This window comes from Glandiceps talaboti, chromosome 15, assembly GCF_964340395.1.
Source record: "Glandiceps talaboti chromosome 15, keGlaTala1.1, whole genome shotgun sequence".
NCBI classification, from domain to species: Eukaryota; Metazoa; Hemichordata; class Enteropneusta; family Spengelidae; genus Glandiceps; species Glandiceps talaboti.
Window position 1 is genome coordinate 10,710,348 of NC_135563.1, and position 18,623 is coordinate 10,728,970.

Sequence of the window (18,623 nt, forward strand, 5' to 3'; positions counted from 1 at the left end):
ATCCACCTCTGTTTGCATGTGTGTGAAGCAAAATCATTGTGAGAAATTCCCAGCAAGCCAAATGTAGTGAATGAAGCACTTTGTTGTTCCTTTTACACATCCTCATCTCCAAAAGTTTTGTTCGTTAACTTTATCCACCTTAATTAAACAAAGGTGTTTATTTTCTCAATCCTGTCACTTGGTGGCAGCAGAACACATCAAGTGATAATTTACAGGCCCGATTCAATCTCAAAATACAGAGTGATAGCACGTACACACATGAAATGTTACATTTTATCTCACTGTGCACACAAATAAACAGATCTGTTTTTTAATCTTCCTTGTTTCATCCGACAGTGTTCACAGTCAGATTAAATGTATGTATTTTGCTTTATGTAATTCGTAATAAAAATCGTTATGTGAGACATAAAACGCATTAAAAAATATCTCATTTGAAATTCTATAGTAACTCTGGTTTGGTAGCATTTGCCTTACTATCTAGCTGTGACTGCAGTGCATTGACTTACGGTGGATCACAGTCTATCAGTGCCCATCCACCAAAACATTCTTCATTCTGTGGAAGTAACAACTTTTTACAATGTTGTATCAACTGGTTCACGTTATCATCTTTTTCTAATATCCACACGTCTTCCTCGGTTTCCGGTGACTTGGTTGCATTCAACGCTGACAAGTCTTCTGTGACTGGGTTTCCTAACATTAAATCTAAATGATAGGAGGAAGAAACAACAGAGCCTTTTTAGAAGTCAAATACAAAACTGTATTGTACTATCATGAGGATGTTTTACTGATGAACTAAAGAATGTGATGTATTGGTAGAGATTAGCAGAAACACTTCTTCATACACTGCATCGATCAATAGGGAACTTGCAATCCAGACAGAGCATGCTCAGACGCAAAGGACTATGGGATTATCTGTGGGTTATTGTAATACCTAATCATGGATCTACCGATAAAAAAACCTCCCACAATAGTCAGGGTAACTATGAATTGATCATTCATGGTTGCAAACAATGTAACAGCATTGTTTACAATACCAATTCATTAGTATCTATTATCACATTTCCCATGATGCAACATTCAACATGGCAGGTTTGCAAGGTCCCTATTGAATGCAAGTGGTGCAAGCGGACAAATATGCACAGATAGATGGAATGGATGGACAGACATGGGTCATTCCTATAGCCACTCCAGGTTATGCCAATGGGGGGGGGGGGGGGGGGGGGGGGGGGCTAAAACATAGATCATACCTATAACAACTTGTCTGTAGGCATCTTTAAACCTATTCTGTATGTATCTATTGGCAGAATTATATCCATCTTTCATCACACCAGTAAATTTGCGTTCTCCAGTCCTGGTGAAATCTCCCTTGAGAGCCACAGTACCAGCATACTGTCTGCTGATTACATCTCCATTGTTGGCCCATAGTTGTTGATAGATAGCACGTACACTTGGTGTCATCACAGAGTCAGGTACAAGCATTCCAAGTTTTCTCAGCTGTGGGAAAAGTCAGACTTTGTTACTTTCCAAGATATGCAATCCACTTTAAACCAGGACCATGTCATAATGCAACAAAGAACTTTTTCAACACATGTTTTCAAATGGACACGGTACTTCTGAAAATTGCACAATTTTTTATCAAAAAAAGTTATAAAATATAACACATAATTCTAACTACAGCTATCTATCTATCTATCTAGGCAGTCCATACAACTTATACCTGTGTATCGAGTACAACTCTAGCTATGGCTGTCTGTACAACACTGGTTCTATCTAGGCAGTCTGTACAACTTACCTGTGTATCAAGTACAACTCTAGCTATGGCTGTCTGTACAATGTTGGGTCTATCTAGGCAGTCTGTACAACTTACCTGTGTATCTAGTACAACTCTATCTATGGCTGTCTGTACAATGTTGGTTCTATCTAGGCAGTCTGTACAACTTACCTGTGTATCTAGTACAACTCTAGCTATGGCTGTCTGTACAATGTCGGGTCTATCTAGACAGTCTGTACAACTTACCTGTGTATCTAGTACAACTCTAGCTATGGCTGTCTGTACAATGTTGGGTCTATCTAGGCAGTCTGTACAACTTACCTGTGTATCTAGTACAACTCTAGCTATGGCTGTCTGTACAACATTAGTTCTATCTAGACAGTCCATACAATTCACACGGAATACACCTTGCTGCTCGCATATAATACCTTTCTTGTCAACCCTTAGGATACCAAACAGATAAAGAAAAACAATCAGCCACTCTTGAAAGTATGTTGGAATAACTGTTGTTAGAAGATACATGTAACCCATTATTTAAAGTTCAAGTTGTGGTCCTCATGAAAACATAGGCCTTTCAAATAGAGTTACTGTATGGTTTAGTTATGCAGTTTTTGTCTTTAAGTTCAAGTAGGTATAAGGGAGTGAAGCATGGCTTACAAAGTTACAATCAGGTATGCAGTTGGCACATCCAAACATTGGCCCACATACCAGTAGCGTCTGTCATATTAAAATTGATTTCCTAAACATAAATCTAACCTCCCAAACATTCAATCCCACTGTATCTGTAACCACTGTATGATTACTCCATCATAAAATATTATTTAGTGTTTAAAATTATACAAACTTAGATTCATGACAGAGTACTGGGTCCAACAGTGAAATTTCTGATTCCAAGATGTATTGTGTGAGATGATGTTGTGTATGGTGTTGTTACATATAGGCTTGTTTTGTGTTTATTACATTTAAAATAACATCTACATCATGAAGTGATGAAAAGACATGCTGACCTCTTTGATTATGAGTGATTTTATAAAACAAAGACTAAACTTCATCAATGGCAGACAGCGATTTAATGGTTAAACCCAGATTACAGTCAAGTGATAACCATCCCCCTCATCAGCATATCTTACACTACAACCAGGATTTTATGTTATTTAGTTCTTGTTATGTCTTATCGTATTAACGTTATTTAGTACATCTTAGATTGCTAAATTGACTTGAGTGTCACAATACTCACCAACTATATCTCATGTCTTTGATTATCTCTTTGATACTTTCTGTTAACACAGAAACATTTTCAAACTTCATTCCTCGGCTACAAAAAACATAACAATCAAATTAATAAACAATCCTCTAGTTTTAGTTATATTATTATCATTATGGTTGAAATCACTGTAGGAATGATTACAGTATTGTCAATAGACTTCACAATATGCCATATTCCGATTACCGAATTTCTGGCCATTTTGCATGTAAGGATCACACAAGGGTGCCCAACATTTGGCGAAGAGAGCTAAAATTTTGTCATGGCTGTTGATTGTATGGGCCATGTATGAAGCTGTTAACAAGATGTGAGTAAAAGAATTCTAGGTGCTCTTAAAAGAATTTTACAGGGGGTGGTTAGGCATTTTTTAATCAATGGCAGTTACTAGTACAGCAAGAACAAAGAAAAAGAGCAGTAACTTTGTGTCTGCTGTCTTTATGCTATCTCACTTACACATGGATATCATGCCAGTGTACACAGTACTATCCATGATTGGTCAAGAGTGTGACTGAACTGAGGTTCGGTGTATTTTACATCAAACTAAAACTAGATGTAAATAACACAACATTCCAGCTACTTAGGCTGTAAATATCACGACATAGTTATCAAATAATTGATTGAAGGAAACCAACTTACCAGTATTCATGGAAGTCAAAGCTAACATAAGTCATTAGAGGACTGTTGTAGTTAAGTATATAGTGTACATAGGCATCTCCAATGACCTGTTCCCGACCTGTCTGATCTACTAGGTTTATGATAGCCACATTCTTGTACTTTTTCAGCTCCTCATCAAAGTGAGCACGAAAGGCTTTGGCTGTTTCCTCTTCACCTATACCATAAAAACAAAATATTTTAATTTACTGTATGGCAGGTTTATAGTAGGGTCAAAATATGGGAGTCACTTGTTTTATCTTTAAGTCTTACTTCAATTGCATATTGACAAATTAATTTCCTTCCTAACAAGCCTGGCACAACAAGTAACATCATCATCAAATACTACTGTAACAGCAAGCTATCCAGTATATTTTTTCACTATCAGCCAAACAGAGACAGACATAGACAGACAGACAGACAGACAGACAGACAGACAGACAGACAGACAGACAGACAGACAGACAGACAGACATTTTACAGTTCCTATAACTTTACTGAATATCTGTTCAGCTCCGCTAATAATTAAGTTATAGTGCACCTCACAACATTTTAGAAAGAACTTTTATCCATCTGCGACAAGATGGTACATAAAGGTACAATAAAAAACTGAAAACCTACAAAAGTAACACACAGTTATCTGAAATATAACCTGGAATCTGTGAATAATTCTGAAACATGTTTAAACATACATAGTCCAGATCTGCCATATTCAAGTATCACATCAACAGACATCTTATGATTTCAGTTTCTCCAAAGCAATCATTATAATCTCCTTTGTTGACATTTTGTGAGTTGCAAATCAGACTGTTGCCATGGTAATAACAGTCAGTAATGGCGCAAATCATTTTGATTGACTGAAATCTATTATATATAATTTAGTTCATACCTGACTATTTACTGAAATGGAATACAATAATTAGCTAATGGCTTTTGAAAAGTACAATCAATATCAGTCTAATTAGGATAATAGTTCGTGACTTGATGAAAATGATTCTCATTTCCTGTTTTTTAAACAATTTTTAGCTGAGAGATGAGGGATGTATTCGCTGCTACTTCATCATATGTTAACGGTGCACACATCACTCCAGGAAATACAGGTATTTTCATAAACGTTGGGTTCTGAAGAGTCATCTCATGATTAAACATAAATTTCTTACAAATGCCAAGAATCTTCAAATTGAAACTCCAGTTCACCTACTCTCTGTAAATGTGTTTTTGTGAATGAGTATAATGAGAGCACTCTTTTGTCAAATCTTGGTGGTAATAAAATAAAGGCAGATAAGTTGATTATGCAAATTAAGTCATTATATATGTAAATGCACTTATATGTACTATAATATCAGTTTGCGAATCCAACGAAAATGAATTTTTGAAAACTGAGAGTTCCTTTTGGTAAAATCTGAGATTTACTTTTATTAAATCTTGGTGGTAGTACAATAAAGGCAGATAATTTCATTATGCAAATTAAGTCATTATATATGTAAATGCACTGTATGTACTATAATCTCAGTTTGCTAATCTATGAATGAAAATGAATTTTTGAAAACTGCGTAGCACCCTTTGGTAAAATCTGAGATTTACCTTTATCAAGCCTGGGTGGTGGTCTGTACTTATAACCTGGTTGACTCCAGAATACAGGAACTGAACCTCTAACTTGTAGGAATGATACGGTATGATGGGGTATTGACATTATCTGTTCTGTTTCCACGTAGTTGGCACATGACCCTGTTTCATCTACTCCTCTTCTCTTGTATCTGGTTCCTGTCAAAATCAATAATGAAACTTAGTTTAGGAAATCCTGAAAAAGACCAGTCCAGCTGTTAGACTGTCAGGCTTTCTCTTGATATAGGCAGCCGAAGGTAGTATTGCACTGAAGGTGCACATCAAGGGTATTTATGAAGGTTATGTCACCCTCGTCTTTAGTTCAGTAATCTTCAGAGCTCAGATCCAGGTCTTACTACAATACAAGAGTACATTGGTCCGATACTAATAATGGTATATGTGTGTTTTACATCCCAGTCAGTTTCAGAACTCAAAGAGAATACATTAGACTATGGCACTTGGGTTTTGATGTTAGAGCCATGTAATTAAAACATATCTTAGAGACTTTATTCAATGCAAAATTTAGCCAGACTGAAGAGCATGGCTAGATTTGTGTTTTATATCCTAGCCTGTTTTTGGATCTCAAACAGAACACAAGAGACTGTGACACTAGGGTTGGGATGTTAGAAATACAGAGCTAGGGTTGGGATGTTAGAATACAGGACCATACAGAGGACTTATCCAATGCGAAATAGTTATCTCTTGGAGGGTTGGACTCAGTGTCCATGAAGTGAGGTGAATTCTGATGAAAAATGTATTTGGAAAAATTTACTTGTTTGCCTATTGATGTAGCTATGTTTGCATACGAAACCATTAGTATTGATGGCAAAATGGTTTAGTCGGATCTAATGTTAAGCTTTCAGAAGGGTTCCACCGATTGGCAAACAAACACAACTATGCCACAGCTATGCAATTTCAATCCTGTTGGGGTTTTTTTCTATCAGGTGATCAACGACTAGTTTTGCGGAGAACGAAATCAGCCCAATCATACTTTACCTGCTCTATATCGACTTCTCCTTGAAATGATAGTCAATGTAAATTCTACAGGGTCTTTAAAAAGTGGTAACTCTTCCTCTGGGGTTGTTTTGTCTTCAGTAAAGTCTAATCTGCATGGTTCTATTTGTACATATCCCTGAATGATTGGTAGAATCCAGTGGTCAGCCTGCTGTGTGTCCTGTCAATCAAATACAACATTCAAGTCATTCAAATCATCACATATTAAAAGATTGAATTCCTTACCCATTATCCCTTATCCTGATCATAATATGAACATTTGCCTTATTATTCAAGTTATTGTGAACATAATACACTTTGGCTAAATTTAATTTTCAGAAATTTTGCTTTAGCAATGAACTCAGAGCGTAAATAATTTACTAAACATATTTCAGCTATTAAAATCACTTAGCCTACTTCAGCTGTAGGGGTCAATGACATCAACTTGTCATATGACTGCAGGAGGGCGCTGCATACTACTTGTATTTCCATGCTCTTATCCTTCGTAAAGAAAAAGGACAACTCAAACAATACCACATATTATGCATGTATCTATTTTGGGCACACAAATACTCTAGCGGAGAAGATACTATTTCACATTTTCACTAGTTTTTAAGATATGACAGGAACCCAGTCAAAACTTTTGGAGGAAAAATTTTGACAATAGTCGTATTTACTTCTGATCAGTTGTGCTGAAATCTTACCTTAGAATCCAGAATATCTTGCATCATAAACTTATTCCAGAAAAATATATCATTGGCATTCCTGGCAGGTGATGTGCCTTTACTGTAGTGTTGTCTATGTATTGAGTTTGTTAAGTCTCCAGTAGGACTGTAGTAGAAGGAGTCACAATCACTAAACATCTTATGTAGTTCTTCTAGTACTCGTCGTTCTAACTTTTCACGGTCTTTCAACTCTTTCTGTGTTGTGAGAGAAATATAAACGATAACAGTAGCAGTTAGTCTGAAATTAAAGGGGGAACACCATTCCAGGAAATAGAATGGTGTGTTTTCATAAACTTTGGGTTCTGCGAGATGATTTCATGATTTCACATCACGTAATTTTGTGACTGCAAAGAAGCACCAAATGTAAAACTCTATTCTACTAACATTCTATTCTTTTCACACTAATCCACCATTGCCTTGTGGGACTTAGCAGACATACATATTTATTAGATACACACTCAATATTTATGACTATTTTTCTAAAGGTAATAATAAGCACTTAGGATGGATGGATCAGGTGGATACATGTGCACTCACAGACACATACCTGTATACATACAGTCAAACACATACACACACATACATGTGCACATACACACACACACACACATATTTATATACATGCACACACACATGCATGCACACGCAACCACACACACACACACACATGCATATATGTGTGAATGTGCACGCATGCGTGCGCGCACACACACACACACACACACATACACACACACACACACACACACACACACACACACACACATACACACATACACACACACACACACACACACAGTATAACCACCAGTTTCTGCTTTTACCTTCTTGCCTTTGACAGTGACTGACGTCTTGATGGAGTTCCATGTTTTGATAAGTGCTTTCTGCTGTCCATCTTGGGAGCTGACTAGTTTTTCTGGTTTGCTGATACCAAAATGGTGCTTCTTGCATAGCTACAAGGAATGACAGACGATAAATTGAGTCAGTAATGTTGAAAATCACAACAGTGTGATCAATATTATTCATAGACTATCGCAACAGTATCCTTCTGTAGATACAAAATCCCACTTTCATCACAGTCATAAACATGGGTAGGACACAAGTAGCTATGTAACAATCCTATAAACTTACACAGAGACTGCAAGGATAACTGGGGGCCAGAAAAGACACAGGTTGCTATGCGAAAGTTTCAATTCTATTCACTTTATGCATTCAGTATCAAATGAAATAAGTTTTAAATTTATTAGTTTATGTATGCATAACATCAAAAAATTCAAAAGTTTATGCAAAAATATTGACAATTTATCAGTTTACATAATTATAGAAGTTCTATATCAAAGTCTTCTTAGTGTCCGTCCATTCTACATTCCAAACTCACGGATAAGGTAGCAAACTTTAAACAGAGTCAAAACTTTAACAACAAGCAACATAAAACTGTCATCCTGTTAATTTAATATTGACAGCATCATAATGAAAGTCAATTACTATCACATAAATCATTCTGTAATTGAATGAAGTGAGCCCTCTTGTGGTGAAAATGACAAGCAATCACATTGGTAATTACATCTGATTTTCTACATGAACTCTTTGTATGACATGTTATTAAACCAGTCCAGAAAGCTGATAAGATTAGCAAATACAGCAATGGGGCACTGTAATAAGACAAATAATTACAATATGGTATTGAATGGGAGAGCAATTTTCTTTACATCACAATACATTTTGTTTAAGGCCAAAAAAAAGGAAAAAAATTGTTTCTGGTCAAGACAGATTGTCTAAAGTGGTGCAATGACACATTGTTTTTTTGTTTTTTTGTTTTTTTAAATTCTCAACAAACCTGTCACTCAATCTACTATTTATTGGGCAGTTACTGTTCTTTTTATTTAGTACTTTAGAGCAAGTGAGTATGTGGGGCATTTGCTTGTTCATGATTGGCCCTGCAGTTGTCTTCACTGACATAGGTAGGGTTATTTTTGTGTTTCTTCCCCGGATCTGCATTGCAGACTGCATGGGCTGGACAAACAGAGGAAAAAAAAGAATACCGATGCAAGGGTATTTAAGTGATGCATGTGCTGACCAGAAACAATTCTTTTTTTTCTTTTTTCTTTTTTTTTTTTCTTTTTTTTTTTTTTTTTTTGGGGGGGGGGGACTAATGTACGCTAAGGTCACCTTTACTCAATGTTCCTCATCTTTATACCTTAAAACTGATGGTTCAGTCGATCAGTAAAAAAATTGTGAAAAGCATAAAAAAGTACATACGTACAAAAATGTACATGTTGGTGATACTTTCATTTCATACTTGTACTTGAATATTCTGACAAGTAATGAAGTATAGAAGTCAGAATGAAACACTAAACCACTTGTTTTCTTAAAATTCCCAAATTTCAGCAATAAACTGTAATCTTCACTCGATTACTTAAATATTTTTGATACTCATATAATCAGTGACATAATTTTTTTCTAATCCTGCTATAGTGAGGGTATCAGATTTGTTTATTATTCATCAGATTGATGAAATATAGGGTCAGTTAGGTCATGAGAAACGTAGAATTAATTAAGTATGGCCATCTTCAGCAGGTGAGTTACTTTCTTGGCTTTGTAATTATAACAAGACTATCTAGTCTATATACTAACAGTATCACAGTGTAACATGAATCACTTCATGATATCCACATTGATAGCACATGTACCATTTTGACACACACACAGACAACACACGCTGCAGACAGACAGACAGACAGACAGACACATACACAGACAGACAGACACATACATACACACACATACACACACACACACACACACACACACACACACACACACACACACACACACACACACACACACACACACACACACACACTATACCTCAGTTGTGCTAAATATATCACTGCCCAAGTGAAATGGCGTACTGCTACTGTAACTTAGTACCTATACATGTACCTTGAGGGGAAAAAAACATCAAATGCCATAGATGTCTACATTGATTAGCTAAATGTCTTACCAAAATGTCAGAAGTAATGCAACCATACAACCACTAATAGTTTGGAAACAAACATGTTTTCAATTCTATTTGTAAAACTAGTATTTTGTTCAATGGAGGGAGACCTGGAGAGGAGGGTGAGAGGAGAGGAGGGTGAGAGGAGAGGAGAGGAGAGGAGAGGAGAGGAGAGGAGAGGAGAGGAGAGGAGAGAGGAGGAAGGAATGATGTGACACAGACAGACAGACAGACAGACAGACAGACAGACAGACAGACAGACAGACAGACAGACAGACAGACAGACAGACAGACAGACAGACAGACAGACAGACAGACAGACAGACAGACAGACAGACACAGTCAGTCAGTCAGTCAGTCAGTCAGTCAGAAAATACCCTCAGTTACAAAGTAATAACAAATGGTTGCTGCATTCAGGATTTTGCTTTGTTGTCTAAATGTTTTGAAATTGATTATAAATATGATATCATATTTCATGTTTCCAATATGGAAATTTTGCAGTCACCTCTTTACAACTAGGGCCCCTGGAGAGTTTTTCAATTACGGCACCATAGGAAGATAACAACATCCAATTTGACATAATGTGATTCCTCATTATGTATCTAATAGTATTGAAATCTACTTTGAGTTGTAATGAAGAGCATTTATGTTTCTATTTTAGACATACAGATATTGGTCAAGTAATTAAATCAGGATAAAGTGATATTAGCCTGTATAGCATATCAATTCAGATAATAAGATGACCGACTCAATTTTGATGCAATCCAATCTCAACCTCAATCTCTCTTTCCATTTCACCATTATACCTACATCATCACATCCCTCTGAATTGCCTCAGAATTGTTATCATCTCAAGAAGCTCTCTACAACAATTGTAACTACCAAGACAAGTCTCTGGGCACACCACTTCAACTTTGCATAAGAAAAATATATCCCTCATCGATTTTCATAAAAATTTGAAAATAAATTTCTATACTGAAATGCATTAAATCAAGTAAAGTTATATGAATATGTATCACAGTATGGATGCTTGTGTACATTTTGTAAACTGAATTAAACTTTTCATAGGGGAGCTACTTCATAAGTTTGTTGTTATCTTTTAACAATTTGAAAGTATACACATATTGGGACATCGATTCCAAACCAAAATAAGACAAATTTGCTCAACTGTATTTTTTAATCAAACATCATATTATCAGACCGACTTAAGTTACAAACACAGGATATGATCATTTTGTCTTTAAAAATGTTGCCATAAAAGGACTTTCTAAATATATATTGGACCAATGCCTAACACTGACAGTCTTCAATATTAAAACTTATGACCAAAAAAATTATATTTTTGACCCTACTTTGCTAAATATTAGGTGTAAAAAGTTTAATTACAACAACATTTTAACTAGACAACCAGAGTTGGAATGTTCAAAGCAAAAGTGTCGAAATAAATTAACACTAGTATGCACCCTTACTAGTGGTGTCCATGTGTGTATGTATTAATCGTAACTTGGTGTAATACTTACATTAGTATTAGTTATTACCAAGTCAACAGAAACAGAAACAAGCTGATTGTTGAGATAAAAGCCCATCAGATATCAACTTTAAAGTCATCTGCAATAATTTGCAAACATCCAAACAACAGAATTTTCATTTATTTTTACTAAAACTGTAATTTTTTAAAGAGAATTGTGACAATAGATGAATAAAACTATAAAAGCACGCAAGATCATGATACCAGCAAGAACCACATCAATCACTCAATGCAACACTATTATTTTGTGTGTTGAAAATTATTACATTCGCTACACCAAGTACTATTAGACCAGCTGTGGATACAGTGAATCAAGTATGGCATCTCTGTATATTTCATGTTATGAAACCGACCGATAATAAGATTACACCGTGACACTTATGACGTAATTATACAATTAATAATCAACATACACAAAATGTACCTTTGACATCACTGTCACGTATGGATTATTAAATGAATAGTTAAACTTCTAAAAATAGATCAATTAATACAATTTCTCGTCATAATGAGTGCAAGAATCACTTCTTTAGGTATAACATGAATGTGTGCATGTAACTGATTACTTGTGAAATCAAATAAAAATGTCGGAGACAACGAGACGCTGGGTAACAATGGTATACTTACGTCAGGTTAAATTGGTATCTATGGTTTTTACTTACAGTTTAACTACGTCAGTGTTTTAGTTTCATTTACATATTGATCACAATTTACTAAATATGGACACCTCAATATTTTTTTTTTTAATTTGTTCAAAATTGCATGATGTAATAGCTGAATGATCTCATCTCATTGTGGGGCCACTGTTGCCTGGATAGATTACAATCAACAAATATAGTAATATTTCACAATTGGCATGGTATGAATATATATAACAGGAGATGAACAAATATCTGTTTGTGTATTCAGACAGAGTCTGCAAGCTACTCTGTGTGCCTGTAGGGAGTCAGTGAGATTTGAGGATGTAGAAAGACTTCACTGACAATCAGCATGAGTGGGATATAAAGTTATAACTTGGATTTATGTTTAAGTTAAAGGAGCATGGGTCAGATCTGAGTTGTTCTTTTTTTCTGTGACATTTTTGTTTCATGTGCAGAATTACACATGTTATTGTACTTTACTAAAAGATGTCTGATAATTAGATATTATTCCCCCAATAATTTTCATCGTTCAGCCAAGGAAAGTACGAGTGACTTGAGGGGCCTTTGTTACTAGAGTCGCTAGACTCGTAGTGACAACCCCTTAGGTCACAAGTATTTCCCGGCTGAATGAAGAAAAATATTGGAGAATAACACCGCCAGTAATATCAAAGAAATATTGGGGAAAATACCGTAATAGCAATTTTGAATGTTTTTGTGATATTTTGAAGACAGCAGAACCAATGATGTAGACACGCTTTGTCGTGACACAAACACACGTTGTGACATAGAACTAACAGAGTATACATTCCACATTTTTGGCTTATGCATGGTATAATCACTCTAAGATCTGTGACTTAAGTTAGTCAAACCAAATGATTCAACGAGGTACTTTTTGGGTATATCTAAAAAGTGTCACTGACATCAGAATCATAGAGTAAATGCACAATGTATTCTATGTTCTTTCCAGAGCAAGAATATGATACACAATAGGTTTTATGGAAGTATTGAAAATTTAGATAAAAAAAGTGCATCATGTTGGCTCATAATCCACTCTCAGTAACCCATCCTTTGTTTATCTAGAACACACAAAATGATATATCAACCCCCTTGGGTAAGTCATCCTAACATGGAAACGCACCTGCTAACCACTATTTGATTCCAACTATCTATCTACCCTGTAATGACCTCTGTTCCAGGTGGTATCTCCTAAAGGTATCCAGCACAACTCTAATTGCAAATTTCTCTGTTTAACAAAAGTATTACCTTTGGGGCTTGATAATCAAACTAGCTATAAATCTCATTAGAGATTTAATGTCTGACTGACTTTCAGTCTTTGAGTTTGAGATTAGATTAAAAATGCACAGCAATAATCAAGTTTGTGTCAGCCTTATTTACCTTGCTGACCCCAATGGAAAGGTCAGGAAAGGTTAAGATGAAAACTTAGTCAAGTCTGTGTCAGAGTCATTTACCTTGCTGACCCAAATGAAAAGGTCAGGCACGGTTAAAATGAGAATTTAGTCACTGAAAAAAATTCTATGAATAGAAAACTAACTCATAATAAGGTTATATTACGTGTAATGATGCTTAATCTGTCATGTTATCCCTAAGGCTGAAGTCAGACATTTCAGCAATATAACCTTGGTCTACAAAAACTCAGTCATATATCATACAGATTACAAGTACCTAGTTACAAGTTACCTTGTCTATCTGTCAGTGATCTATACATCATAGTATGAATAAATGATTATGACACATACACTGAGATGTAATAAAAGTGTCTAAAATAAAATAAAATTATCTGCAATCCACAATCCATCCAAGGTCAATAGGTTAATTTTATGCAATAGAAAATTTACATAGGAGTCTCTATCAAAAGTATGACTAACTAATAATAATGTGTGTAGTGTAAACAGTGTGCCCTCTAAGCCAATTTGACGTGCCACTGACGCACACAATTTCTGGGGATGCATCAAAATTTGGTGTTCCCCTATCTCTTACTATGTGGTGACTCACAAGAAATGGTAGTTTTTATCATACTGACTCACAACAACAAATTTTGGATATCATTAGAGGGCACACTGAGTGTAAATACAACTTACAAGTGATCGATCTCTCCCTCTCGCTTTCTCTCTCTTTCTTGTTCTCTTTCCCCCCCCCCCTCTCTCTCTCTCTCTCTCTTTCTTCTCTCTCTCTCTCTCTCTCTCTCTCTCTCTCTCTCTCTCTCTCTCTCTCTCTCTCTCTCTCTCTCTCTCTCTCTCTCTCTCTCTCTCTCTCTCTCTCTCTCTCTCTCTCTCTCTCTCTCTCTCTCTCTCTCTCTCTCTCCCTCACGCTCTCTTTCTCACACACACACACACACACACATACACAATATATATATTTATTTCAAGCCTGATTACAGTTGAATGACATGACTGCATATCTCACAATTCTAGCAAAAACTTGAAAAAGTAAAAAAGCACATGGGCATATAACTCCATAAATGAAATGAATCAATATTTCTACTCTATAGAACACAGACGTCATTGATTTTCAGATTTAAAAAAGCATCCTTTTTATCAATTGCTATATGTCACAATATGTGTTTACATTGAGTTTTGCTTTCATTCAATTATCTAACAGGCTGGCAAATAGTCAATATCATTTATAGAATTCTTAATGTCAGATTTAAAAGCACAACAAGGACAGACAGGTAAAAACACAACTGATGCCCACACAACACTGTTACACTTAGTACTGTCAAATTGTCTTAACTATTAAAACAGAAAACACAACCCATGTTTCAATTTATTTCAGTTTTACTTCTTGACTATTAAACAGGAACACATAATTGTACATTGAATGTTGTAAGTTGGATTCGGACAAATACTCGACAATTGCTGTATGTTAAAAACATTTCATTAATGTAATATAATAACAATCAACTCATGCCCTCATAATTCAAAGTAACACATGCATATGCATAACTACTTTCAGCATGTAAATTGATGACATAGAATGAATGAATGAATGAATGAATGAATGAATGAATGAATGAATGAATGAATGAATGAATATTAAATTAAGTAACCTATTAATCAATTAACTACATAATCAATCAATCACATGAATATGTATGTATGTATGTATGTATGTGTGTGTGTGTGTATGTATGTATGTATGTATGTATGTATGTATGTATGTATGTATGTATGTATGTATGTATGTATGTATGTATGTATGTGTGTGTCTATGTATGCATGTATGTATGTATGTATGTATGTGTGTGTGTCTATGTATGTATATGTATGTATGTATGTATGTATGTATGTATGTATGTATGTATGTGTATCATGTATGTACCATACATGTATGTATGCATGCATGCAAGCATCTTTTAAGTTTCGTGTTTCAATGTTTGCTATTACATCACTGCATAACTAAATGTGTGTGCGTGTATGTGTGTCACTGTGTGTGTGCATGTGTGTATGTATATCTGTGTGTTTGTGTGTGTATGTGCGTGTGTTTGTGTGTATGTGTTTGTGTGTGTATGCCTGTGTGTGCATGTATGTGTGTGTTTGTGTGTGTATGTGCATGTGTGTGTGCATGTGTGTGTGTGCCTGTGTGCACGTGTGTGTGTGTGTGTGTGTGTGTGTGTGTGTGTGTTATAAATATTAAACTGGAGAATGGCAACATACATAATCAATATTAGGTGGTTACCTAGAGTCTAAATCAACCTAACTGAGCAAAAAGCTCACAGTTCTTACTTTAATAGACTTTCTAATACACTTAGCTGTTAGCTTGATTAGTGAACTTTTAATCTTAGACACATTAAATTACATGTTAACTCAATACTAACATTCAGTAATTCTGCTTCACTTCATTTAAAACTAATAACAGAAGGAAAGGCAAGTCATAACCTTAATACATTAGTCCTGTAATATGTGTGTTTTATTGTACTCTACATTTTCTTAATGTATTTAGTAATATTACTTATGTCACGAAATCACATTTCATGAAATCATATTTCTACATTTATGACAGCTAAGCAGGGTAATTATGACTATCATAATATGAATCATCTACTTAGAGAATTCTGTCACTTGAATAATTTATAATATAAATACAACACCAGTTATGGCATCCAACACATAACCAGTTTGTCCTCTAAGCCATTTGACGCACACAATTTCTCATGACGGACCAAGATTTGGTGTTCCACGATCTACTATGCGTTGACTCACAAGAAATCCCTTTTTTTTCTCATTTTGACTCACATCAACAAAATTTGGCTATCAATTAGAGAACACACTGTGACATAACACTAAGCGAGAAAATATTCAGATTCTAATTCTAGTAATTGTTGAAGTAGCCAGGAGACAAGTCATTGGTTTTCAAGTCTGGCAATCATTCCCACGCTGAAGGAAATGGATGTATCTAGCGCAACATTCCATGCTAAATTTTAAATTACACCAAGAGCATATATTAATCCAATTGCAGCATTAATAAACCGATGATGTTATTGCGTCCATAAGAGACTTTCACTCAGATTGGAAAGCGATGTTTGATTGTAAACATTATTTGCATGCATATCAGGAGCAATTTTTTTTGGGGTGTGTGAATTAAGTACCTGAATATAAGCGCATGTCAATGAGTGATGGATTACTACTGCCATGCACTGTTGTTAACTTTATCAGCATGGTGTCTCACTAGATTTTTGATAGAAGACTAAGGTATTCCACTAGGTATTGTCGATTCAAGCCAACGACTAGTCCCTCGGCTATCGTTGAAGAATCTGCCCTATGCTTGTCTGCAGAAAATGCTGCCTTTTAAAAACCATTTTCTTGGTATCTGGAGTTGTGTCCAATATAATTATAATGTTTATGAACTAATGGACAAATAGAAAACAAAACAACACAGTTGTTGAACTGTAAACCTGGAAATTTTCACTTAAGACTTATTTTTGCTAATTCCGCTCGAAAACAAAAAATATAAAAAATAAGTGGTGACTAAAATGCCTTCTTGCACATGAACACAATGTACTAGTCTGGTAATTAGAGAAAATTAGTCTTTGAGAACTAGCTGAAGACTGTAAAATCACAAAATGTTGTAGTAGTGAAAATATCTAGGTTCGCAGTATATATTCAACAGCTAGACATGACCACTACCTGTAACTGACAGTTACACTTGATCTTGAAACATGTACATGCTTTTCAACTTCAATCAGATACTTTTCATTACAATTTATACAAAGGTTACGTATCAGTTACATCAAGACTCTGTTATCTGGTCTCTCAGTTGACAAACACTCGTCCATGGAAATGATATACATGTATTGATTCAAGCTAAAAGTAAAACATCCAATGTATCTTAACCTTAGGTCAACCCAAAACCAATATACATATTTTAAGTCGTTTTTGTTGTTTTCTCTAAGATTAGCCGTGCATGACTGGAATTTTAAGGGAATCAGTTCAAAATCTAATCAACTTAAAGTCAGTTCTCCTATCCTCACATGCACTAAAACCAGTTTGGACGAATAGTTGAATCAGTGTGATACCATCTCGGTGGGGTGGGGGGGGGTGGGGGGGGGGGACTGATTCGAAGTACCGTAAATCAGTTTGAAACTAACGCGAAGTAAAAGCAAAAAATGAACCAATTCAAATCCATTGCTCAGTTTTCTTGTGGGTACAGAATTCAGTTTTTGAACCATTTTGAATCAATTCAGGTGGAAACTGAATTTTTACAAGGTAATTTCAGTCCTGAATATTACAACCTTTTGTCACTACACACAATATATGCATTCCCAATAGGTTTACTGTTATTTATAGTTATATAATGATAATGATGACTTTGTAGGTCAGTACATGATATCCAACACCTGCACAGTCTGCAACATCAGGAGTTTTAGTGTTTATTTCTGTTTAAAGGAGAACAATCTGTAACTACATGAATTCTGGTGTTTATTTCTGTTTAAAGGTGCACAGTCTGTAACTACATGAATTCTGGGGTTTATTTCTGTTTCAAGGTGCAAAGTCTGTAACTACATGAATTCTGGGGTTTATTTCTGGTTATAAGGTGCAAAGTCTGTAACTACATGAATTCTGGGGTTTATTTCTGTTTAAAGGTGGACAGTCTGTAACTACGTGAATTCTGGTGTTTATTTCTGTTTAAAGGTGGACAGTCTGTAACTACGTGAATTCTGGTGTTTATTTCTGTTTAAAGGTGGACAGTCTGTAACTACATGAATTCTGGTGTTTATTTCTGTTTAAAGGGGAACAATCTGTAACTATATCAATTCTGGTGTTTATTTCTGTTTAAAGGTGCACAGTCTGTAACTACATGAATTCTGGGGTTTATTTCTGTTTCAAGGTGCACAGTCTGCAACATCAGGAGTTTTGGCATTTATTTCTTTTTAAAGGGGCACAGTCTGTAACTTCACGACTTTTAGTTGTTACTTTTGTTGAAAGGAGC

General features: G+C 35.4%; 1 protein-coding gene across 1 annotated transcript in view; it reads right to left on the reverse strand.

Moving 5' to 3' along the window:
- LOC144446373 (phosphatidylinositide phosphatase SAC2-like) overlaps positions 1–18,623 on the reverse strand; it is a 46,559-nt gene that overhangs the window by 11,447 nt on the left and 16,489 nt on the right. The window contains exons 4-12 of the mRNA XM_078136119.1: positions 7,834–7,962; positions 6,989–7,204; positions 6,288–6,465; positions 5,271–5,450; positions 3,672–3,864; positions 3,009–3,086; positions 2,093–2,213; positions 1,248–1,494; positions 507–702 (exon numbers count right to left, since the gene is read on the reverse strand). Coding sequence (XP_077992245.1) covers positions 507–702; positions 1,248–1,494; positions 2,093–2,213; positions 3,009–3,086; positions 3,672–3,864; positions 5,271–5,450; positions 6,288–6,465; positions 6,989–7,204; positions 7,834–7,962 — 1,538 coding nt within the window. The remainder of the gene's footprint in view (positions 1–506; positions 703–1,247; positions 1,495–2,092; positions 2,214–3,008; positions 3,087–3,671; positions 3,865–5,270; positions 5,451–6,287; positions 6,466–6,988; positions 7,205–7,833; positions 7,963–18,623) is intronic.